The sequence below is a fragment of the Culicoides brevitarsis genome, chromosome 1 (genome assembly GCF_036172545.1).
Source record: "Culicoides brevitarsis isolate CSIRO-B50_1 chromosome 1, AGI_CSIRO_Cbre_v1, whole genome shotgun sequence".
Lineage (NCBI taxonomy): Eukaryota > Metazoa > Arthropoda > Insecta > Diptera > Ceratopogonidae > Culicoides > Culicoides brevitarsis.
The window spans coordinates 45,602,783-45,627,868 of NC_087085.1; the positions used below are offsets into that span (position 1 = coordinate 45,602,783).

A 25,086-nucleotide genomic window follows, 5' to 3' on the forward strand; every position below is an offset into this window, starting at 1 on the left:
AACCAAAAACTTTGTCTTTTTATCAAAACCTGAGACATGAGGAGGAAGTTGCCCATATAAGTTAAGTGATACCTGTAAATGACCAACGTCAGAACCGAGAGCAGAACGAAGGAAAACTTTATCACTTATTTCCCTCGCCCATGCAGCATATCCATAAAATAATTGAAATAAGGCTTTTCTTCTGCATCATTTCATTTATTTGCTTGTGAGAAGGCATTTACTTCGATGGAGAAACACACGATGCTCTCTCAATGTGTAATCAGATAAGTAAAAGATGTGGAAAATTGTCGGAAAATATCTTTCACCTGCAAATTTATGCACGGAGACATTCTTCTTTTTCTCCTTCTTCTCTCTCGAGAGATATTTTGCGTTCAGATTTTGTGCCCTTATGCCATCCGAGTTGCAGTCCATATATTTTTTGTAAGTCAAGGCAATCCTTCTTCATTCTCTTCACTCGTAAAACACTTTTGGAATTCATATAAACACGTATGCATAATAATCATGGAAAGAGACTGTGACGCTGCCTTATTACATTAACATACTCTTTTTTTTATGAGAAAAACGTTTTTTTTATTCTTGATGTTTTTTCATAAGAGCACAGAAGAGAAAACTTTTTACTCAAATGAATAAATGAAAAAAAGCTTAAAATTTATAATAATTTTTTTTGTAGGTCTGTGTGAATTTTCGAGTAATAGAGACATATTTTAATACGAAAAAGTACTTGAGCCTTTTTTATATTAATTTGTATGAAAAAATGCAGCAGTGAAGGTAAAGTGTATGAATTTACGAGTTTCATGGAAAAAAGGGAAAAATTTTAAGTTTTGATATTATTAAGAGATACTATGAAAGGTGAAAAAGTTACTTAAAGGCAATTAAAAGTATTTTGAATCAGCAAGAAAACTCGAGTTCGTTTGAATTTTTTATTTCAGATGTCAAAATTAAGTAAATAAATTATTATTGAATTTTGAAGAAAAAATTTCTTATAGAAAAATTTAGGTACAACAAAAAATATTACTTTTAAAAAAGGAAGTAAAAAACATAAAATTTAATTTTTAGAATAAAAATTTTGAAAATAATTTAATTAAAAAAAAAATAAAATTTTAAAAATATTTAAAACAACAGTTTTCTGAAATAATTTTTAAGAAAATTTTAATTTTTTTTTTAAATATTAAAATTTAAGTTTGAAAATATTTTTTCGATTAAAAATATTTTTTCTGATAAAAATAAAAAAAAAATATTGAAAGTTTGTATTGCATTTTCGTATGTTATAAAATATTTTCGTTAATTAATATAAAAAAACCTTAATTTGATATCGTCCATAGAAAAATGTTAAAAAAACATTTTTTTCATGAAATAAAAAATTTTTGACCATCAATTTTATCTCTCTTGAATTTTTGGTAAAATTTTTTAAAACAATGTTTCTCAAATTTTTCGTTAAAAAAATGTATTGTCATTAAACAAACTCAAATACAAAATTATTATACAGGAAAAAAAAACTGAAAATAAAACTACTTTTTTCCCATATTTCGCTTCCGACATCATTTTTTTCTCTATTATCATCGTCATCATGCCATTTCACTATCACGATGATGATGTGACGATGTGAATAACACACGAGCCATGCTATCTATATCAACAACGAAAAAATTTTTTCGTTCATCTATTTTTCATCAACATCATCATCCATCCAGGTAAAATACATGAAATAATACATATTTTAACGGAAAAACTTGTTTTCTTGTCTTTTCCTTGTGTGTGTCATAAATAAAGAGAAGAAGAAGAGTAGTCCACAGCAAAAAAAGGAAGAGAAAACTTTTTCATACATAAAGATGTTATTCATTCCCGTTGAATATGAGGAAAAATAACAGACAAAACGACAGATCATAACAACAACACGGCAACATATATGGGACAGACGATGTTACATTTATTGTGTGAGTCGCTGTATGAAATTTTTTTGAAAGAAAACAACCAGAAAAGTCTTTTAATATCTGGCGAAGAAAAAAAATTGGAATAAGAAAGTTATCATGTTCCTTGTTTTGTCTTGAAAGTTTGATGTGCAATGCGTGTCGTTTACTCTGCAAAATCGAAAAATAAAAAAAAAGTTTCTCAATTTATTTTATATATTTCATAAAAGTCAAGAAACGGAAGGATTGACAGTGAATTATAAGCCACAAAAATTGCTCTCTTTTGTTTCTTTTAATAAAATTGGAATTTATTTTTTTTTAACACAAAGAAAAATTTAAAGGAGTCCCATGAGGCAAATCAACTTGATATGTTTTTTTTTAATTTTCGTTAAAATATAGTTTTATCGTATTTAGACTAAAATTTTTTTTATGAGTTTATAATTTTATTACAAATTTAAAATTTTTTTTTTTTTATTTTTTTTTAAAATTTTAAAATTCACAAATTTTATTAAAATTATTTAAACTAAAAAAATATTTTTGACAAATTAATTAAAATTAAATTAAAATTAAATTAAAATTAAATTAAAATTAAATTTTAAATTAAATTAAATTAAAATAAAATTAAAATTTAAATTAAATTAAAATAAATTAAAATTAAATTAAAATTTAATTAAAATTAAATTAAAATTTAATTAAAATTAAATTAAAATTAAATTAAAATTAAATTAAAATTAAAATTAAATTAAAATTAAATTAAAATTATTTTTACAATTTTTTTTTTATTTTTAGTTTCTAAGCTAATTTATAACTCGATTGTCAAAAAAATTAATTTACGAATTTTTCGACATAAATAAAAAATATTTCGAATTAAAACGACAGACAATCCATAAAACGAGCAACTTTTCAAAACAAAAAAGGCACAAAAACAAAAATTAATCATCAACAAAACATTTTGAATGATAATTAATTCCATTCCTGTTCGCTGCCCATTCTCGCTTTGTAAATGATTCGTGACTACATTTGTCGTAAATACCTTATAATTTTAATTAAAATCAATTTATCTTTGTTTCTATTTTTTTTTTAATTTATTTACTCCTTTCTTTTCCCTTCTTTTTATTCTATTCTTTTGTTGCTTCAAAAAAAAAACAATTTTTTAATGAAACACAAGCGTCATGCGGTGAAAAATTACGCCAAGGGATGAATAAACGCGAATGGGCAATAATTCAACAATTATCATTCTCGCGCATGGTTTGCTATCTTTCGCGTGTTTGCAGGTCGCTTATTATCCTGAGTTCTCAAATCACAGCTTTCACAGTTGGGAATAGACGAAGTAAGTTAATAATTACACCTTTCTTCGCTTGTCTTGTCGTCGTCGACCCACGCGATGAAATTTCTCCACGCCTTCCCGTTTTCAGCAACTTTAGTTTTAATTGATGTCTGACCAGCAAATTTACGACGACTTGAAATTTTATTGTTTATTTACTGTTTGCCAAAGAAGAAGAAGTCGCCGTTAAATTGACATCGTCATGCCTAATTGAAAGCAGAAAGTTTTATTTTTCGCGTTGATTGAATTAAAAAGGAGGAGAAAGGAACGTCGTTGCCATCAAAGGTATCTAAAATAAATATTATTATTACTGTTTCAGTGACTTTATAAATTAACATCACTTGCGTTTTGGTCATTTTCTTCGCTCTTTTTGTCTCCCGCCTGCCTGCAAACTCAATTAAGATGTTTTAATTATTTAAATAAAACGAGATAAAATAGAAAAGAAAACTTTTTACCTGAAGTGATGTTTCGTTGCGTTCCATAAGTGGTCTCTTAATGACTTTCATTCGCCCAAAACAAAAAGGGATTGGTCGTTATTTTCTTCCTTTTTCAGCATTTTATCGGCAATCATTTTGTCACGACGAGCGAAAAAAAAATATTTATTTACTTTCCCTTAAAAGCTTCCTTAGCGGCATGGCATCAAAATTAATATATTTTGTCAGCTTTTAGTTTCTTTATTAAAAAATCTTTTTTTTTTGTTTCGGATAAATGCGGCGCACGAAAATATGTTAAGCCACAATAACCATCACGAACGAGAAATTATGAACCTTTTGACGTAGGTTAGTTAGTTGAAAACGGAAAAAAGAGAATTTCCTTTCGTACAAGTCGTTCATTAATTTCCTCTGTCTGTTATTAAAAAATATGTATTTCAGTTACTTTGCTTTGACGATGAGACAAAAATCTACCTTTATGTTGCCTTAAATTGTGTTCTGCGAATTTTATGAAAAAAATAAAGCTTAAGATAGACCCAAATAATTTTTTTTAGAGGAATTTGGTCGTGATCTTGAGGAATTTCGAGGAAAGCGATGGTTGGTTGAATGTCTGTCGGTAGCAGATTCGCAGAAAAAATAGAAAAATAGCGGTTAGTAGAAAGGGCATTTATTTGGTTATTTTTTATTTTGAGTTTTTTTCTTCAAAATTGCATAAAAATTTAAAAATTTTTAAAAAAAATTTTGAATAAAAATTACAAAATAAAATTTAAAATTTATGTTCAACAAATATTTAATTAAAAATAAAATTTGAAAATTACGATTAAATAAAATTAAAAATTATGAGTTCCGACTTAATCAAAAAAAAAAAATTATAAATTAAAAGAAAAAAATTAAAATGTTAATTGAACAGATTTTTGACAATTATTAATAATTTGATTAAAAAAAATATTTTTTTTTTATATAAAAATTTTAAAATAATTAGATATCCTTGAAAATTTATATTAAAAAAAATAAATAAATAAAAAAAAAATTAATTAAAAATAAATTCGAAAAACAATTCGAAAAATTAAAAATTTTTTTTAAAAAAATAAAAAAAATAATTCAAAAATAATAATAAAATTATCAAAACGTATAAATTAAAATAAAAAATATTTAAATTTCAATAAAATCAAAATTTTTAAGCAGTTCAATAAGTGCTAAAGTCTCAATAATATTTACTGAATAATTTCATCAAGATAATTTTCCATAAAAGCGCTTTTAATGACATTTTTCTCACGAAATGTTTTCCTTTTTCAGTCCTTTTTACTACTTTAACATCCAAAAAGAAAAGGACGACGACAAAAAAAAAGACGAAAAAAAATTAAATGCAGGAGCAACGTAAATAGAACGACGAAAAAAGAAACAAGAAAGAATAAAGTGAACACTAAAATATTATTATAGTCCTTTAATTAATTATGTATACCGGCGTAGCGTTACGCCGCGCCGTGTCCTGCTCGTGAGATATGCGATAAAAGAAAATTTCATTCATTTTTGCTTGAGCTGAAAAAAGGACTGCGTGACGTATAATTTGTTTTCATTTTTTTTTCTTCTCATTTTATTTATCTCAAAATTTTACTTGTTTTTAAAGAAGATGATAAAAAGGGACTAAAAGCTGCTTCAAAGAATTAATTGAACCAAATAAAAAAAAAATTGTAAATATTTTTCGATTGATAAAAAACAAAAGTTTTTAAATCGAAAGAAAAGTTCAGATAACAAAGAAACGATACAAAAATTCAAATTTTCATCATTATTATGTTACCTTTGTCAATTTCGGGGCATGTAAGTAAGTATAATGCACAATAAAGGTTACATAAAAGGACCTCATCCCGTCTCGTGCCTCCGTTTTTAATAAAAATAAAAAAGGATGACACAAAACATGGGAGATAGAGAGCGTATATTGATGACATTATTCCGACAATATTGGGTTATCTTATGTCAATAAGCGAGACGACGACGACGATGCCAATGACTACGATGTCGACAAGAGATACGAAAATAATCATAACAAAATCCCATTGAACGACACAAAGGACTCGTATTATTATTTGCAATGTCGACGTTCTCGTGAATTTGTTGTTTTTGCTGTGTTACGTGAACCGTTTAATTTTATTTTATTGCACAGAAATCGCATTGTTATGTTTTATGTGATGAGCTTCGGTCATATATTTGCATCGATCTAATGAAGTCGATCGATGATTTTCATGATTTTTATTGCAGTTTTATCGCAGGGACATCAAAAAGATCTCGATTATGCAATAAAATGGCAATCAGTGACTCGTGATAAGAATTCTCTTTACTTTGTATGGGATTTCATTCAGTCTGTGTACTTTTCGAGAGACGTCAATTACTTCCAGGAAACATAAACTTGTACATTTTCTTGTTGGTTGAATGTTTTATTTGTTTATTTGTATTTGAAATATTATCTAACTGCGAGTTTTTTAAAGAATTGTCAAAATTTTTCTTTTTTTTTTCTTTTATTCATTAAAAATTACGAAAAATTTCTTTTATGACTTTTGGATGGTTCTCAAGCTTGAAAATTGAAAAATAAAAAATACGTAAAAAATACGTAATTTTTATTTTGAAGGTCCATTTGATGGTTTTGAAGCTTCAAATTGAACAAAAGTTATAGAAAATGCCTTTGGATGACTTTTGGATGGTTTTCAACATTGAAAATTGAGTAAAAATCTAAAATTTTTCAGGTTACAATAAATTAAATAAATTCTTTTAAAAATTCATTCCAATTTTAAAAATTTTTCCAACGAAATCAGAAGAAGAAATTTTCCATACAAAATAAATAAAAATAACGCAAGAGTTTTCACTCCTACTGCTCATCATCAAGTATCATTAAATTGTTGTTAATTAATTTTTTCCAATTAAAGTTTTAATTAAAAAGCAATCTTATCATATTTTTTTTTGCATTTATGAGATTATGAAGTATCTCTCATCGTCTTCCTTTTTTTTCTCTTGAGCATTTCTGTGCCGAAGCAACCTTCAGAAATAATAATTTTTATCCTTATTTACATCATTATGCATCATCCTTCAATGCTTTTTGAGACACACAACACTTGTGCATGCTGCGAAATGTGAAGATCGATCCGATATCTCTTTATAAATCAAATTACGACAACGACGACGACAGAAATCCGTTCTTGGCAAGTTTTTTGCATGTCGTCCTTGCCAAAGCGTCGTACAATTCTAATTACATTATTGGATTTTTTCCCATTTGATTATTTTATTATTTTAATCCGAGAGCTGCAATATCATTAACTCTCATCCAGGGTACAATATGCAAATGTTTGTCTGAAACGAAGCTGCCAAATGCATATTTTCGATATTACATACATTCACTACTAATTAACATTTTAATATTTTTTCGCATATATTAAAAAGCGAACGAGTTTTTTTTGCTGTTTTTATCCAAACATTTATTCGGTGTAATGCAATTCATTTTAATTTTCATTTCATTATCGGAAAAAGTTTAATTGCAAAAAAAAAACTAAATTTTAGCCATGCATGTAATTTTTTTAGCTTTTGTTAGATTTGAAAGTCAAAGTAAAGCACCTTATCGCGCAGTAAAAGTTAAATTGAACATTAAAGAAAATGAGGAGGTATCTTTTTAACCGAAAAAAATGTACTAACTGTGAATTTTAATTACTTTGAACATTTTTTTTTTGCTTTGATAGAAAGGGATCTGAGCCTCAAGTCAATTTTTCGAAAGGGAGTGAAATTTTAATTGTGTTAATTAAATTAATTGATTCATTAAAATTAGAAATGGTTCGATTCTTAATCGGGATTTTATTGCGGAAAAGAGGATTTTAATTTTCAAGCTAATCAACAGCATGAGTGGCAATCAATTTTTTTTTCATGTTTGAAGTTTTTTTTCCAATTGATTTTTTCATTAATGATATTTTCAGATAACATTGCTGTAAAAAAATCATTCGAAATTAATTTCTTTTTTTTTGAGATTATTAAAAAAATGAAAAAAAAAAAATAATGAGATATTTTTTAAATTAAAAAAATTTCTGGAAAGTCATTAAATTAAAAAGATGAAATTATATTGAAAATTTCATGAAAATGCATTTTTAGCTCTGTAAAAGAATTTGTTCAGCTTTGGTAATTATTTCTCCGAATTATGTCTGATGTCAACAAAAAATGATTCATGTGAAAAGGCTGAAGCTTATTTGACTAATTTACTCAGCACAAAATAATAATGTAATTTACGAAGAAGAGATTTTGGTTATTCTTTGAAAATTGTCGTTAATTTGGAGGAAATATTTTAACATACCTACATATATGCATAATTATTATTATAAAAAAAAAATTAGTTTAAAGAAAATGTTAAATAGGGAGTTAGAAAAGTCAAAATAAAATCGAATTTTATTTAAAATTTTACTTTTTAAATTTAATTTAATTTTTTATGGATAAAAGATGAAAAATTAACAAAATAAAAAAATATATTAAAAATAAAACAAAATATTTTTTAAAAATTTATATTTTTTTAAATTAATTATTAAATAGAATTTTTAATAAAATTTTTTAATTCAAAATTAACTATTTTTCTCAATTTTTCAAAAATATTTTGTTTTGTTTTTTTTTTATTTTCTTATTTTGTTAATTTTAATTTGAACTTAATAAAATTATTATAATTAATTTAATTTATTTTTTTAAATTTAATTTAAAAAATTAAAAAAAGGAATATTTTAATAAAAATAAAAATATTAGAATAAAAAATTTTTAAAAAATTGGAAAATTTATTAATTAAATTTTTATAATTATTATTTAATTAAATAATTAATTTAAATGAAAAACAGCAAAATTACCTCGCAGGAGCATAAAATATCCCTCGAAAGCCTTTTAGCAATTTTGGGAAATCAGCAGCACTCAAGGCTAAAACTCGAAAATTTCGATTTTTAACTAAAAATGATGATTTTCGACTTTTGAAAAAAAAATAAATTCCCGCCATTACGAGCTTTCGACCTGGAGCTTTTGAGCTTTCGATTTCGATCCACGAGCTTTTGGATCGGAACACCAATTTTCCATTCCGCCATCTTTTGTTGAACGGCTAAATGTTTAATGGTCAATTTCATTCGTCTCATTCTTTTAAAAAAACCGTTAAGCTTAAAAAAATAATTTTGTCTCTTAAAACGTTAGTTTGATGTTTAACAAAGGTTTTTCGTGTTAATTAAAATAAAGGAAGAGCTTCAAAGGTCAAACTTTGTTACAACTTCCTTATTTCAAGACAAGAACAATTACAAAAAATTTAATTGAATTGCTTCCATTGACATTTTGCAGAACTTTTATGACCCCTTTTAAGCAAATAATGAAATCATTAGAAAAAAACGACAATAAAGCCTCTTGCGGAGTCAAATAAAGAATTTATAAAAAGTCTAAGTAAACAGAAAAAGGTGTTAATGAGAAGAGTTACTTAATAAAAAGTCAAGAATCTCAACTTCCATATGAGTCGAACAGCGGTTTTATTGATGTTTATGCGACTCATAAAGTTCATCGAGACGTCATAAAAATAGTGCGATAAACTATATTTACGACACGACTGCTTTATACTTTTATGCATGTCATTACATAAATTCTGCCGTGTCGTCTGCCAACAACGACGCACTTACGAGACGAGTTATTTTGCATTTCTAAAGGGAATCTATTTAATTTATGTGCAGACGGGAAAAAAGTGAATGTTCGAACGATGACGACGCGTAGAATAATGATTTATAATTAAGAAGAGTTTCGCGTCTATTTTTAGTTGAAGTCTTCGTGATTTGAGTTTTAAGCGAAAAATAATTACTATATTAAAAAAAAGCGTTTATATTCACAAATTTCTTAAAAATTTAAAGAAAGAAAAATAAATAATCACAGCGACATTAAAAACTAATAAAGCTTAATCCATAAAAAACCGCGGAAGATTCCAACTTAAGATCTAATATTTACGTTTGGCGCTTAATGATAAAAATTTTTTCTCAGATTTTGGCTTAATCTTCAATTTTAAATCATTTTTGCATTAAAAGCTAATTCCGTTTTATCTCCTATTCAACTTATACCACAAAGAAATGATCGTTAAGATATGTATGAGGACAATTACGCCGCCAACCAATGACATGTTGTTGAACATGTTGACATTCTCGATGTCCATTTCTTGCAAAAATACTTTTGGTTTCGAAAAATGGCAATAAATGACGTTATCTGGGCAGTACATGTCAGTTCTTTAACGAAAAATATCAAAATTAGATAAAATTTTTCTTTAAAATTGAAAAAAACTCACCGATTGTAACCATAAACAGCATTAAGCGCCGTATGGAAACTCGCTCGAAAGTAACTAACGTGCCACATCCAACGAAACGCTCGATTTATTTCGGAATAGGGCGTACAAAAGCCAAAAACACTGAAGAGTACGAGAAGAATCGGTCCAATGAACACAGCAATCTAAAAAATTATTATTAAAAAGTCGTTAAGATTTTTTTTTTTTTTTTTTGAAAAATAATTTGAAGTTACCTTTGTGGGTAACGTTGATCCAACTAAGAAACCCCATGCTTGAGCAGCTAAAGTTGCGAAAATGCATCCAATAGTGAAATAAGCGAAACGATAGTCATCCGTTTGATACCAATTACCCGTGAGGAAATAGCTGATGAAACAATACGGGACGATGCTCAAGACCTTCAATGACAAGAGATGATTAAGTTGATTAATGATCGTGCGTGGATTAGCAAACTTTGTATGAAGCGTGTGGTAATAACACGTGATTTTGACAAAGTTTTAAGGTATTTTTTTTATTGACAAAAAAAATTTAAATTTGAAAAAATTAAAAAAAAAATTTTTTCGACAAAAATTTTATTTTTAAAGAAATTTTTAATTTTTTTTCACTTAATTTTGAAATTTGAGGAAAAAAAAAAATTTTTTTACAAAAATTTTAATTTCAAAGAATTTTTTAATTTTTTGACTTAAATTTGAAAAATTGAAGAATTTAAAAAAAAAATTTTTTTTTACAAAAAATTTTAATTTTTTGACTTAACAAATTTTCTAATGTTCAAAAATTAAAACTTTCAAATTCGTCAAAAATCATCTAAAAATTCAAAATAAAAAAAAATACTCACTTGAACGGGAATTTCGAACGAAATAACGCTCAAAAAGTACGGCCCCAATCCATACCATCGATTAAAATGTTCTCTTGACAGCACCCCAAGCTCCGTTGGAACTGCAATTAAAATTGTAATTGATTAATTTACGATTAATTATTCATTCGATTCGCGGTAAATCACCCTCAAGTGATAAAAAATAACTTACACGACATCATTACAGCCATTTTTCCGGTATAAACAACAAACAACACGGATCCATAGAGATAAATGTAATTTCCGAGCGCTGTATTTGCTGCTGCCCCAACACCCGCGTAAATGTATCCAAAAAGTATGGCGGTGAGAAAACTCGCAAGCATTCGAGTAACAATAAGAAACTAAAAAATTTTTCATTTTTTTCATGAAATTTTGAAAAAAAAAATTAAAAATGGAACTTACGCAATTCCTTCGACTGCACATAAAATATCTCTGATAAAGCACCAAAAATTGATAAATGCAACTAACTTGCTTTGGAGTCTCGACAAATTTAGAAACACACGAGTCCTGAGCTTCTTGCAAATTTGTCTCCCGAAAATCGTTTCCATTTCCGTCAAATTGATATTTTGTGGTTACTTTTGTTGTTATCGAGCTACTTTCGTTATCTAATGAAAAAAAATATCAATCAATTGTTCAGACATCGACCTCAAAAAGGCATCAAAACAAACAAAAACAAGAAATTTTTGCAAATTAATATTCTGTGCGCGAAAACCGTTCCGAAATTTGATGTTTTATCACACCGCGACAAGCACACGTACGGAAGACGCTAATTTTTTTACATGCACAAAAAATTTTTGAATATATGCAAATTTCAGCTTTTTTTTTCAATATCAAGGTGAATGTTTCACGTTACACAATAGGAACGTGTGAATATAGAGGCAAATACGGTTATTATAGTAACTAAGTGAGAAATTTGATGTTTATACGTGTTTTTTCGGAGAATTGCATTCAGAGAATCAACAAGGTAAGTTATTGTACTGATGTTGTTTTGTTTTTTTAAGAATTTTTCGTTTTTTTAATGTTTGACGTCAATCGCAAGAATTTTTATCTTTATTTGTGAATGTTTTAATAAAATTAACTTTTTTCGAAAAAATAAAATGTAGAACTTAAATGGCGATAAAAAACACATTGAACTGAAATCAATCAATTTTTGCTTGAATTTTGCATTAAAATATAAAAAAAATAATTTCATGAAAGCTTTGAAGAAAATTTGATATTTTGTGAAATTTTAAATTATTTTTAATTTTTTAAATTGAATTTTTAATTTTTTTTTTAATTTTAAAAATTTGTAATTTTTTTATTTTTAACTTTTTTATTATTTTTTTAATTTTTTATCTTTTTTATATTTTGAATATTTAACTTTTTTAATTTTTTGAAAATTTTATTTCTTTAACTAATTTTTTTAATTGTTTAATTATTTTTTTTATCTTTTATTTTTTTTAATTTTTCAAGTAAATCCGGCATTTATCAACGACGTGATTTTTCATGATAAAATATTCAAAAATTTTGTTGTTAACGGGAATCCCGCGCGAGACAAAATATTCATAAATAACTTTAAGAATAATTTTAACCAACGGAATTCGTGATCACTTGACTTCATCCCGCATCTCATTAATCCGTGTATGAACTGTACACGAGTCTCAGACATAAATTCATCATTTATCTATTCAATCGTGTTAATGGCATCTTTGTTTCAAAAGATCCTTATATAGGTTTTGCTTTGCATAAATTTAATTAACAAAAGTGAACGTTGCACGTGCCTCAATAGTGAACAAAAACTTTACGATTTCTCATTAAATTGATCTTCAATAAACCTCTGAGTCATTTTCAATACGAGAAAAACAATTTTCAAACTCAACTCGTTTCTAAGTTATTCAAGAATTTTTAATCTTAAGGTATTTTTGCAGAATTAATTGTAGAATTTCTTGTTTTTTTTTGTTCTGTAGAAATAGGAGACAGAAAACGAGAACAAGGAAAGAAAATAAGAAATTACTTACAACTCGTTGTCGTTGACCGGTAAACAGGTTGTTCGAACGACTCCATATCACAATTTATACTTTTTCCTGTATCTTCGTAGTACTTTTTAAGCGCGATTTTTATTATTTTGTTCACATCGACGTTGTATTCGCCAACAGCGACTTCCATTACTGCGATGTAGGTAAATTTGCGTGGAATGAAGGAAGGTGTCATAAAAATAAATTATTAATCGATTATTATTTTTATTAACTTTTTAATAAATAAATTCTCTTTACTTACAGAAATCCGCGGGATTGTGATAGCTCGGACAATGCAAACCAAGATTGCCAAGAAAGGGCACGAGTTCTTTCACTGGACCTTGATACAAACATTGACCTTTCGTAACAGCATACAACTTGTCGAACATTTCGAACAACAATGCCGATGGTTGGTGAATTGTTGCCTTAAATTGTATGTAAATTAACTGCAAATTCCCTTCTTTTTTATAATTTTGTTAAAAACTTACGATTACTGTTCTGCCTTGTTGTGCTAAACGTTTTAAAAGTTTGATGCATTGCGTTGTCGAGGAACTATCTAAACCTCTGTTTAAAAAAAATTATTTTTTTTTTAGATTTTCAATTAAAAAAACATCAAAACTTACGTTGTTGGTTCATCCAAATACAAAATCGGTGGGTTACTGATCATTTCGAGTGCAATTGCGAGTCTCTTTTTTTGTCCTCCCGACAAATTTCCTGCTCGCGTGTTAAATCTTTTATCTAAGCCCAAGAGAAATAAAATTTTTTTGACAGCTTTGTACTTTTCCGCATACGAAACATGATAACCGAGCTTCAAATGGGCTGCAAACATCATAGATTCGCCCGTCGTAAGCCATGGTCGAAGTTCGTCGTCTTGATGGATGTAAGCAGCAAGATGTCGAAATTTATCTGAATTCGCATGACGAGTTTCGCCGTTAAATTGCACGAGCCCGCTGACGCCTGTGTTGCTGTAATGTCAAAAAAAATTTAAAAATTACCGTAATCTACATAATGCTAAGAGAATTTAAAAATCTGTTCTCTTAACGAAAATGGAAGTCAAAATTCGTTCTCTTAACATTTTTTTGTTTCAAATTCAAATTTTTGAAAATTTTTAACTAAAATATTTGAAATTTCAACTAATTTTGTACTTTTATGTATTTTTATTTTAAAATTATTTTGTGTCAAAATTTATTTTTTTTTAAAAAAATTTAAAAATGTTAAAAATTTTTTTAACTTCAAAATTAGCTTTTTTTTATCTACATTTTTTCGTTTCATTTAAATTTTAACGGTTTTTTTTCTCTTAGCATTATGTAGATTACGGTAATTTTTTTTTTAATTAAAATTTTTTATAAAAATTAACTTTTTTAAATTAATTTTATTGTCAAAAATTATTTTTTTTTAAGAATGATGTTTTTTAATTAATTTTTTTTTAAATTACATTTTTTTAAATGATTTTTTTTTAATTAAATTTTCTTTAAAAATTATTTTTTTTTAAATAATTTTATTTTCAAAAATTAATTTTTTTAAATGATTTTTATTTTTTTTTTTCAATTAATTTTTTTAAATTACATTTTTTAAAATGATTTTTTTTTAAATTAAATTTTTTTTTAAAAAATAATTTTTTTTAAAATTATTTTTTTTTTTAATTTTAGGCAAAGGACAAAAATGAAACTTACACATATCCAGCAAGCGAATTCAACAAAGTAGTTTTTCCCGATCCGCTTGGTCCCATAATTGCTGTGAGTTCGTTCGAGCGAAAAGCGCCGTTAACGCCATGCAAAATTTCCTTGTGTTCTGTAAAGAAACGCAATTTTAGAGAAAGCGCAATTTTGAGGTAATCGAGGTCATTGTCGTTGTAGAACTTTCTGTCGAGTCGCGAGTCGAGTCATGATGATCTAATCTTACTTTCTATCTCTAAATAATGTTATACAATTACGGAGATATTACATGCATGATAACAACTATTAGCTCTGATGTATGAAGTCGTGTAATCATAATCAATTTTCCATACACGCTTGTCCATGAGGGGGAACAGAATTCAATAATAATGATGATAATAAATTGTCATGTCGAGCGGCAAAAATAAAAGTGAGTTAAGTAATCAACGAAAAAAATTCCATATTGTCATTTTTTCTGTTGGGAAAATTCAAATTAATGATGAGTCAGGAAAATGTTCAAAGCTATGGATTTGAAATGTTGCAAATTTTGTCAATGAAGCGGAAAATTGTATTAAAGTAAGTGACCTGAAGTTGTTTTAAGCGATTTTGACCTTCATGATAAATTTATAGAAGATTTAAGTTTATAAAAATTTTCATAAAAATTAAAGTTCAAATTAGATCTGTTTTTAAAATTATTTTAAAAATTAAAAATTTGCAAAAATATTTCTTTAAATTTTTTTTTTAAATTAATTTTAAAATTTTAATTAATTTTTTAATCGATTTGAATTTAAAAAAAATGTTAAACAAAGAAAATTTAAGGAAATTTTATAAAAGTTCATATATTAAAATTTCAGTACGTTTGTCCCTGATTAGAACATTAACAAGTCATTCGCCTATATTTTTACAGACATTTAAGTAAACATCTAATCAGAACTAAAAAAATGAAACCTTCTAAAAAACAAGTTTCACTTTTGTTTGTTCCTGTAATAATTTACAATCGCCTTACAACTGTCCCACATTCTATCAGAATTTATTGCTATAGAATCAGCTATTTTAACTGTTACAGCAATTTAACTAACGATACACAACAAGCGGCAATCATATAACTAACATCTGGTCAAGAGCAACAAGTAAACTTTTAGAATCAGTTCATTCATTCATAGACAACTCAATAATTTACGATAAACACTTGAAAAAAAACATAAGTAAAACGTTTCATTACAACTTTTGATTTGCTTGAATGACACGACAACGACGACGTTTCAAATTCAATGTTAGGATTTATTACAAGATCAAAATGTGTTCAAAATGTATTTCTTTTCTACGATGTAAATAATGACGACGTGGATAATTAATAAACTCATGACACGTAAAGCACACGATGGTGACTTTCGGAATATTGATTGACTCAAAAATGAAAAAAAAAACTTCTGATATACTTTAAAAGTAGACGTTAAATGGTATGGCGTGGCATAATAAACGATATTTTTTTTAATGTAAAAAAATGATTATCAGGGTTATGGTCGGGTTAATGCATTCACTATACGTCGGTAAATCGCATTTTTTTTACAAAAAAAAAACGAAACTATATGACTCAATTTTTATGAAGTGTTTACCTTATTTTATCAGTTTGTAAAGTAAACAATTTTCTATTTGCTTATTATTGCAGGTAATTAGCTCATTAATGCAAAATAACTTTGAAATTGAAAGATAAGAACAAAAAAAATATTTATCTCAACAGGAAATGTAACTTTGGAAGTTCAGATTTAATAGAGTAAGTATCTTAGACAGTTAATAAAGTTATAAAATATTAGTTTAAAATTGATTTTTTTATGAAGTTAATGACAGGTGAGCACATTAACGAGATAAACGCGCTGATTGGCCTTAATTGCATTATTCATAATCAAAGTCACAAGTTATTTTTTTGCAAGTAAGTATTTTAGTAATGATTTATTAAAGCCGTTAAAAAATTCAAAATGTTTTCGCTTTCATAAATTTTTTTAATGAACTGCAAAAAGAACAAAAATTTTTGAATTTTTTTAGAATTTTAAACTTTTTTTGCATTTATTTTTAAAATTGTTTAAAAAAAAGAAAAAAAATTTTAAATATCTTTTTTAATTAATTTATAATTTTTATAAATGAAATTTTAATGAAAAATATTTTATTTACGAATTTTTCATTAAAAAAAATTGAAAATGTATGAAAATATTTTAATTAATTTTAATGAATTTTTTTTAAAGAACTTTAATAAAAATTCATTATTTCAGGGCGCCTTTTTGAGATGGTTGAAGTCATACTTGTCAAATAGAGTTCAATTGGTGAAATTCGAAGATTTGCTATCAGAAGAAATTGAAATTACCTCTGATGTCCCTTAAGGCAGCCTTCTAAGCCCGATTCTCTTCTTGTTATTTATAAATGATTTACTTAAGCTTTTTAAGAATTGTGAATGCTTGCTTTTTGCTGACGACTTGAAACTTAAAAAAAAAATAATGATATGGAAGATCCAATTAAAATGCAAGAAGGCATTGAATTTTTAAAAAATATTTGACAGTAAATTGAAAACATTTTTCATTATTGTATTGTCCTAATGAAGATTTTTTTAAATATTTTTAGTTAAAAAAGTTGAATCAAACACATCAAAGTTTAACTTAATGAACTTATCCAATTCATTAGTTTCGAAAATTAAATATTCTAAAACACAATAAAATGCTTAACATGAAAAAAAACTTTAATTGTTGCAATTTATCTTCCATTAATCAATTAGCAACCTCATTGCAAATTGCATTACGAGTCAATGCCCCGTAACTTTGTTCCGTTCACATCTGCGAAACAAAATATTTCCATGATTTATTATAAAATTCCCGTTCCGTTGTTGCTAAATTCCATTATTATTTTATTATTGGTAAATTGCTTACATTCGTAGTTCAACACACAAGATACATGACATTTAAAAAAGTATCCGATTATTCGCAAAGTATATTGCGGGAACAACAACAGAACCGGTTAACTCGCATGAAATAAGGAAATATTTCTCGTGATTGTATCAAATATTTTTTAGGATATAAATTGCAATTATTACACAACTAAAATGTGACAACGACAATTTTTGTAAGAAATAGAAGTAAGAAACACGTTTTCACGCCATCGGTTATTTATTCAAATTTTGTAAGTTTTTGACACTCTTCTGAAAAAAAACATCTTCTTCAAAGAGATAACAAAACAAATAAATTACTTTTATTTGATCTTCAGCCACCACTTAATAAAAATACATTCGTTCTATATCGTGAACGTACGAGAGCTGTTGATCATTTAGTAGGTCAACCGAGCAAATTGCATTCATTATTGTATAAAATATTAAATATTTATGCAATTTTTTGTACAGTATACGAAAATTCTCGTAACTAATGTCTGTGAAACGTGATCAAAATCTCAATTTATTTAACGAAGACAGCGACTTCTGTTGACACGATGCACACCTCGCCGGTTATGATCTCTCTTTGTCGGATTAACTCTTATTGTATTCATTTATTTACTTCCTAAGAGGTTTCGCTTGCGGTTTTTTTGTCAAGTCGATGACAGCATCCGAAGATGATTCATAACCATAAATGGCACAAGAACCTTTTGAGATGATTTCTCTTTACGAAATTCAAATTTTTATTATTTTTTTTTATTACAAAAATTGTTTTTTTAAAATTTAAAGTTTTTTATAATTTAATTTTTAAAAATTGCAAATTAGAAAAAATTTATTAAAAACATTAAAATTATAATTTTGTAATTATTATTTTTCATTTATTAAATAATTGTAAGAATTAAAACTTAAAAAAAATATATAAAATTCGGAAATTTTTTGATAATTTCTCTTTAAAAAAATTAAAAATTATTATTCAAAAATTAATAATTTTTTTTTATTAAAAAAAGTGTAAAAAATATTTTTTTTAAATAAAATTTTAAATTCGAAAAATGTTTATGAATGAAATTTTTTATAAATTTTTCACAGTCAAGGCTAAAATATGACGTTTCTTTTTATTATCTTTTATTATTATTACTGATATCCAAATTTCTTAATTTATTTAAGCTAAAGTTAGGTCAGGAACTGATCCAACAACTTTTTTTATCGTCTGTTTTTTTTTCTTCTCCATTCACAAAATTTATTGAATATTTCAAAATACACTTATAAAAATTAAATTTATTTCACAAATATTTACACAAATTCGTGAAAAGGCGTTAAAACGTCGCAGAATAACTTAAAAAAATCTTAGTTAAAAAAATCTTTTGTTTTTTGTCATCTAAAGAATTTTTTTAAAAAAAGAATCTACGACGTATTTTTTGTTCTCAATAGAAAAAAATTAAGAATTTTTTTTAAATACAAAAATCGAGCAAAAATTCAAGAAAGAAATAAAAATCGGGACAAGAGAAAGTACGAGCGTCATTGCAATAACTTTACAAGCATTGGTTTAGTGTTACTTGAAGCAAATCGAATCGTCTCGAATAAAAAATTGCAAAATGCAATCAAGCCAAACTAGTTTTTCTCTCTTTTTTTATGCTGCTATACGTTTATATACTTCCGACATTTCTAACCAACTGAGCATAGTCTGGTCTATTCCACGTTATGTTAAGCATAAGCCGGCTATCTCGATTTTTCGATAAAAATATTTTTTTTAAGAACTTACCAACTTTGAAATTTTTCAGCGAAAATCTGCTTGCAGTAAATCGCAAATCCTTGAATTCGACATCGACGGGCTCTCGTTTGGGAAATGAATATTTTTCGTCGTCCTGTTCGGGATCAACTGAGGATGGATCCATCTTGATGCGTTCATCGATGTCTTCCATGGATGATCCGCAATCCGTGCTAATATTATCACTTTGACAGCAACCAGCGAGTGTCGTCGCCTGCGCCTGAATCGCTTCTGTTTTAACAATTGTCATGTTTCTGACTTTTGTATGAAGTTTTTATTTGTATGATATACAATTAAGTTTTGTTCTATTGTCTGTTGTGTCGTGTACTTTTAAGTAGAGTATTATCTGATATTCGATATATTTATTTTTCTCGGTATAACCTTAATTTTGCCTTTTTTTCAGTCGTCGTCGTCGTCGATGGATTTTTCATTGCATGCACCACGCACACCTGTTGGGAATCACACATTAAACATTTATTATTGTATCGATTAGTAAGTTAATATTCACTTTAGAGCAGCTTAAACTACAAATTAGAGGGTAAACTTTCAATTTTGATGGATTTTTCGTCGATTTGTTTAAACTACAAATTATAGGGTAAACTTTCAATTTTGATGGATTTTTTGTAATTTTGGGGTAAATTTTCAATTTTGATGGATTTTTTGTCGATTTGCTTAAACTACAAATTATAGGGTAAACTTTCAATTTTGATTTTTTTTCATAAAACTGAAACTAAAAACTGAAACTCGGAACTCAATGCAAAAAAAAATCGTGAGAAAATTACATTCTCAGCGAATAATTACACAGAACATTTCATTGTTACATGTAATTAACGTCGCTCGTGCAATGAAAACGTCTTAAATGCACTTCAAATTTGATAATTATTATCATGAAACGGCGAAATTCGTATTTCTCTGCACAGTCACTTACATAGAAAAGTACTAATGATTACATCTAACTGGCAATTAGCAAGGCTCTCTTAAATGATTGTTAATTTTTTCATGTCAAAAGTCGTTATCAACTTTATCTAAAAGCGCTTTTCTTCAAAGATTTATTAATTTTTACTTGTTTTTATTGAAACTTCAAGTAATAATTAAAATAATTCCCTTTAAACGTATCATAGAAGGATATTATCGCTTGTTTAATTATTCTGAAGATACAATAAAATTTTTAAAATTAATGAATGTCACGTGCTTTTGCGTGTTAATACATAAAAAAAAAACTTCTTAACGAGCTATTTGTCTTATTACAATAATTATTTTTTAATAATAAAAAATGAAACATTTAAATCAATAAACAAAGAGTGTGAGAACAGCACGTTTAACATTTTTCCATTGAAAAAAAAAATGACAAAGTACTTGCTGAGTAATTTCATGACAAATTGCTGCAAAAAAACAAAAGAATTGTGGTTTCTTTTGTGATAAACGAAGAAGAACATTTTTCATCCGGGTAACCGCCAAAGTCATTCTTAAGCTTAACAGCTCACGATCGACCTCAAAATCTAAACCATTGCGAAACTTCCATTGTAATTGTTCATTCGCGTTAAAAAAAATGTCATCGACTTATGTTGCCATGTGCGCGCGCGAATGAAGAAAAAAACAAACATGTCAACTTGAAATGATGTCTCTTGTGTCTAAGTCAAGACACAAATGAAATTAATAATATTAATATAATAGAAGCTGTCTGACAGTCGACAACGATCGAGACATGTATAAACAATAAAACACACGTGAAGTCTGTGGAGCGTACTTGAACGTTATGAAGGTACAATAATTTTTTTAAAAAGAGCTTATTTTTTGACAAGTATCTTTTTTATGGTTTCATTTTTTTATAATTCTGGTTTTCTTTTAAGGAAGAGCAATTTATTATTAAGAATAAAATGTAATATGTCAAGTATTTTTTTTATTGTACGAATTTTTTAAGGAAGTGATTTAAACACAAAATTTAACTCGTGTTTGTTGGCTTAAAGTGAAAAATACATTTTAAAGTTCAACAGCTTTCAACTTAACGATTTAATTTTTTTTTATTTATTTTTTTTCAATAAATAAATTAATTTTAAAATAAAAATTAAATAATAAATAAAATTTAAGAGGAAATTAAGAAACTTATAAAAAAATTAAATAAAATTTAAAAAAGTATTTTTATATTGTTTTTATTTTTTTTTAAGACACAATTTCTTTAAATAAACTTCTTTGAAAGTTGCTTGTAACTTGAAGTTGATTTTTTAAAGAAATTGAAAAAATAAAATAAAATTTCAAAATTAGAGGAAGTTTAATTATTTAAAAATTTAATGTTTAAAAAAAATATTTTTTATTTAATTTTAATTTTTTTGTTTAATTTATTTATTTATTTTTTTTTTTTTTTTTTGAAAAATGATCCAACTTCTAAAGTTGAAGTTATTTTTAACATAAAACATTTGAAATTATTCAAAAAATTCTTTAATTTGATTTTCTTCAAACTAAAATTGATAAAAAAAAAATTTTTGGATACCGTAAAAGTGTGCAAAAATATTGACAAAAAATATGCGTCAAATTTAATTAGCACTCAACTTGTGAAATTCAAACAAAAATAGATTCCGTAAAAAATATATTTTGTCAAATTCTTTTTATTAGCGATCATCACTTGAAATATTTCTCCGTCGAGTGTCACGAAATTATCATAATTGAATTAATAGAACCATCAATAAAAAAAACCCGAGAAGTGCTAATTTTTTTTTTAATTTACATCATTCCAATGTTCTTACGGCAATATTTTCATGTCAAAAATTTATCAGTTGAGTTGAGTTTTATCAACATGAATGATGTCAACATTAGTTTTATTCCATAAATAGAATATTTTCATAACAAACATTCAATTAATTAGTCATAGCCCTTTCTAAGAGGTTGGTTTTACGATTTATTTACGTTTTTTTGCTCACCAAAAAATACTCAGAAAAAAATGTAAATAACTAACGAAGGGCGCCTTAGCCAATAATATGCTAATAAGTAACGTTTTTATACAGCTATTAAATTAATAACCTAATAAGCATAACAACATTGTCTTGTTTCCTCTTGTCTGTGATTTTTGTTTATTTTTTATCAAAAAATATTTATTTAGAATTAATTAATTTGTTTACCGGTTCAGGTTTTCAAAAAATCAGATTTTTTGTTTTGATTTTTTCCTGCTTTATTTTTCCTATTTTTTTGTGTAACACATTTTGTGCGCCTTACTTATATCGACTTAATTTAAATACATATTTAGGTGAAGAACGTTTGATAAAAAAATATCAAAGGTCAGGTACGCAATTAAAAGCAAACGACGGACCAGATTGTTATCAATTCGTTCATGCCTGTCGAACTCGGGGCAAAAATTTACCTTTCAAACGTATTTTCCAGATTAAAAAATTTTCTTGGAAATCACACAAAGTTCGAGAAATTAATTTATAAATCTACTTCGGGTTAGAAATAAAATTTAATTTGTAATGATTTTGTAATAACAACAAATAATAGATATAATTAAGGAAGTTGCGTGAACTATAAAATCATTCGTTTGTTTCATTAATTAGAAATCTTGCATTTTTTTATTTTTTTTTTATTTTTTTTTATTTTTTAAATTATTTTTTTTATTAAAAAAAAAATAGGCGCCAAAAAATTAAAATGCATCACTTTTCGATCAAAAACAACAAAATAATCTCTCTGTGATATATTTTTTTTATATTTAATTCATAGCTTTCCGCATGTCATTAAAAAAACGATAATGATAATCTCATTATTAATCATAGACATTACGTTGCACTCACTACACTCGCGCGCTAAATGCGAACTGAATTAGAAACAATCTCATTTTTTTTTTTGCTTACATTTGTTTGCAACTTTTGATTTGTTTGAAGTTTTTTTTATTAATTCGCAAGCCGTTTGCATTCGATTTAAATAAATTAATGGACCAATGTGTCAAAACTGGAAGCGAGTTATGCAAATTTTCCATCTGATAGGAACTTGAACTGAAAACGCCACTCGATCGATGGATGTCTGAGTTCAATTTGCGCTTTCTCACATAACAAAAGAAAAATTAATGAAATTGATCTTCACGCGACCTCAGAATTTTTTTTGCAATCAATTGACATTCGATTCCGAGTTTCAAAAAAAAAAGCTTTGGAATTTGTGAACCGTTAATATTTAATGATATATTTTAATAGATGACATATTTACGTGCCTTGTTATCTTATTAGAAGATGCTGTTTTTATTCAAATTCATTTTATTTATTTATTTATTTTTTTTTTGCACTCAATTTCTGTTCATATTTTTATTTCTTATCTTTTGTAATATTTTTTTTTATTTTTTACGGTTATTCACTCATAAAAAAATCGTTTGTTTGTCATTTGTTTTTAAATAATTCAAACATTAGTCACTTTAAAAAAAAATTCTTAATGAATTTTTAAAGTTCTTAATAAAATTATAAAAATTTTATTGTTTAAAGGATGGCCTGTTCACGATCGCCGCTAAACTTCAACTGTTCAAAATCACGGTTTGCACTCATCGGTTAACTCAAAATGAAATGAAGTGAATTAAGTGTACGACGCACGATCGTACAAATTCGAGTATACAGAGAAACAACTCACTTTGAAGTTGCTTTGTATTTATTAATGATAAAAAAGTTGCTTTTTTCAAAAGCTCTTGTCAATAAGTTACGGGGGATTGTTGATAAAAATTCTGAGATAAGAGTTTTATTTTAGAATTAATTTGAGTTCTCTCATGAAAGTTTTCAGAAAAATGATTTTAATTACTCTGTGGTTTGAAAAAGAATATTTTTTTGTACAAATGACTTAAAATAAAATTAAATTAAATTAAATAAAAATAAAATTAAATAAATGAAATTAAATAAATAAAAATAAAAAAATAATTAAAAAATTTGAAAAAAAATTAAAATTAAATAAAATTTAATTAAATAAAATAAAAATAAATTTTAATTTTAATTTTTTTTCTCAAAATTATTAATTTTTTTTTAATTAAAAAATAAAAAACTTAAAAATTATACTTCTTTAACGGTAAAAATTATTAATTTTTTAATTACAGAGAATATCATAACTCTTGTAATTTGCCGTTCTACGTCACTCAAGTGACAATTCTCATTAGCATTTACGCAAAAACCCTCCATTAATTTAATCGAGTATGCAATTGATCTCAACTGGATCTCAACTCAACGAGAAATGCATTTTCCAGAATCATTCAGGTCAATTGGGAATTTAATTAAATTACATAATCTTCTTTATTATGAAGCCTACTCTACAAAAAAATCTCGAAACTTGATCAAAAAATGACGTGACATTACAAAAACCCTTACGCAACACAAAACCCGAATAATTTCTAAGCATTTCGTAACTTTACACACGACCTAATTCTCTCGAGAAATACGCGTTAATGATCGCGCGCGACAAATAAAAAAATTGTTTCATGGATAAAAACACCGGTTAGTGAGCTTAAAAAACATATGATCAAATTCATGAACAAAAAAATTTTACTATAGAAGCAACATTCGACCTTGAACTTGTTCATGAGTACCAAAAAAAAAATTTTTTTTTCTCGTTCACTTGCTTGGTTTGGATTAATTAAAATAATTTTACAACATAAACAGTTACTTCTTGACCTAGTTAACAGTGCAATTTTGACAGACATTTCATATTTTTTTTTGTGTCGTCTTTTGATAAGAATGACCCAATTTCGGCGTCTATGAGCAAAAGATTCACTTTGACAATACACTTCCGTGATATCAGTAGAAATTTACTCATTTATACGAATCATAGGGTTTGTGTGATAGCGCAAAAGTAGAGCAGATTATTTCATTCCAGAATGTTATTCCAACATTTTTATTACGAGCTCGTGTTGAAAAAAGCCGTCTATTGTTACATCTCATCTCAATAAATAAGTATGAGAGTCAATTACCATCATCTCCATCTGTATCATCTTA

At 26.3% G+C, this 25,086-nt stretch overlaps 2 protein-coding genes across 2 annotated transcripts in view; both read right to left on the reverse strand.

Annotated features, from left to right (window-relative positions):
- LOC134831990 (2-amino-3-ketobutyrate coenzyme A ligase, mitochondrial) overlaps positions 1 to 25,086 on the reverse strand; it is a 63,770-nt gene that overhangs the window by 16,645 nt on the left and 22,039 nt on the right. The window lies entirely within an intron of this gene.
- On the reverse strand, positions 9,519 to 23,608 carry LOC134831978 (ATP-binding cassette sub-family G member 1). The gene is made up of 13 exons (XM_063845837.1): positions 23,334 to 23,608; positions 19,139 to 19,593; positions 14,487 to 14,604; positions 13,437 to 13,778; positions 13,302 to 13,377; positions 13,076 to 13,238; positions 12,817 to 12,966; positions 11,222 to 11,424; positions 10,992 to 11,160; positions 10,802 to 10,902; positions 10,203 to 10,364; positions 9,973 to 10,133; positions 9,519 to 9,913 (listed from the first exon to the last, which is right to left on the reverse strand). The coding sequence occupies exons 2-13, from the start codon at positions 19,392 to 19,394 to the stop codon at positions 9,730 to 9,732; spliced, it is 2,085 nt and encodes a 694-aa protein (XP_063701907.1). The 5' UTR covers positions 19,395 to 19,593; positions 23,334 to 23,608; the 3' UTR covers positions 9,519 to 9,729.

Bases quoted from the DNA above. Each gene is read 5' to 3' on its own strand.
- LOC134831978 (XM_063845837.1), bottom strand. From the start codon at position 19,394: ATGACAATTGTTAAAACAGAAGCGATTCAGGCGCAGGCGACGACACTC. The intron at 14,605-19,138 runs GTAAGTTCTTAA...GTTTCTTTACAG, and splicing joins GCTGAAAAATTTCAAAGTTG to AACACAAGGAAATTTTGCAT. The intron at 10,365-10,801 runs GTGAGTATTTTT...TTGTCATTGAAG, and splicing joins CGTTCGAAATTCCCGTTCAA to GTCTTGAGCATCGTCCCGTA.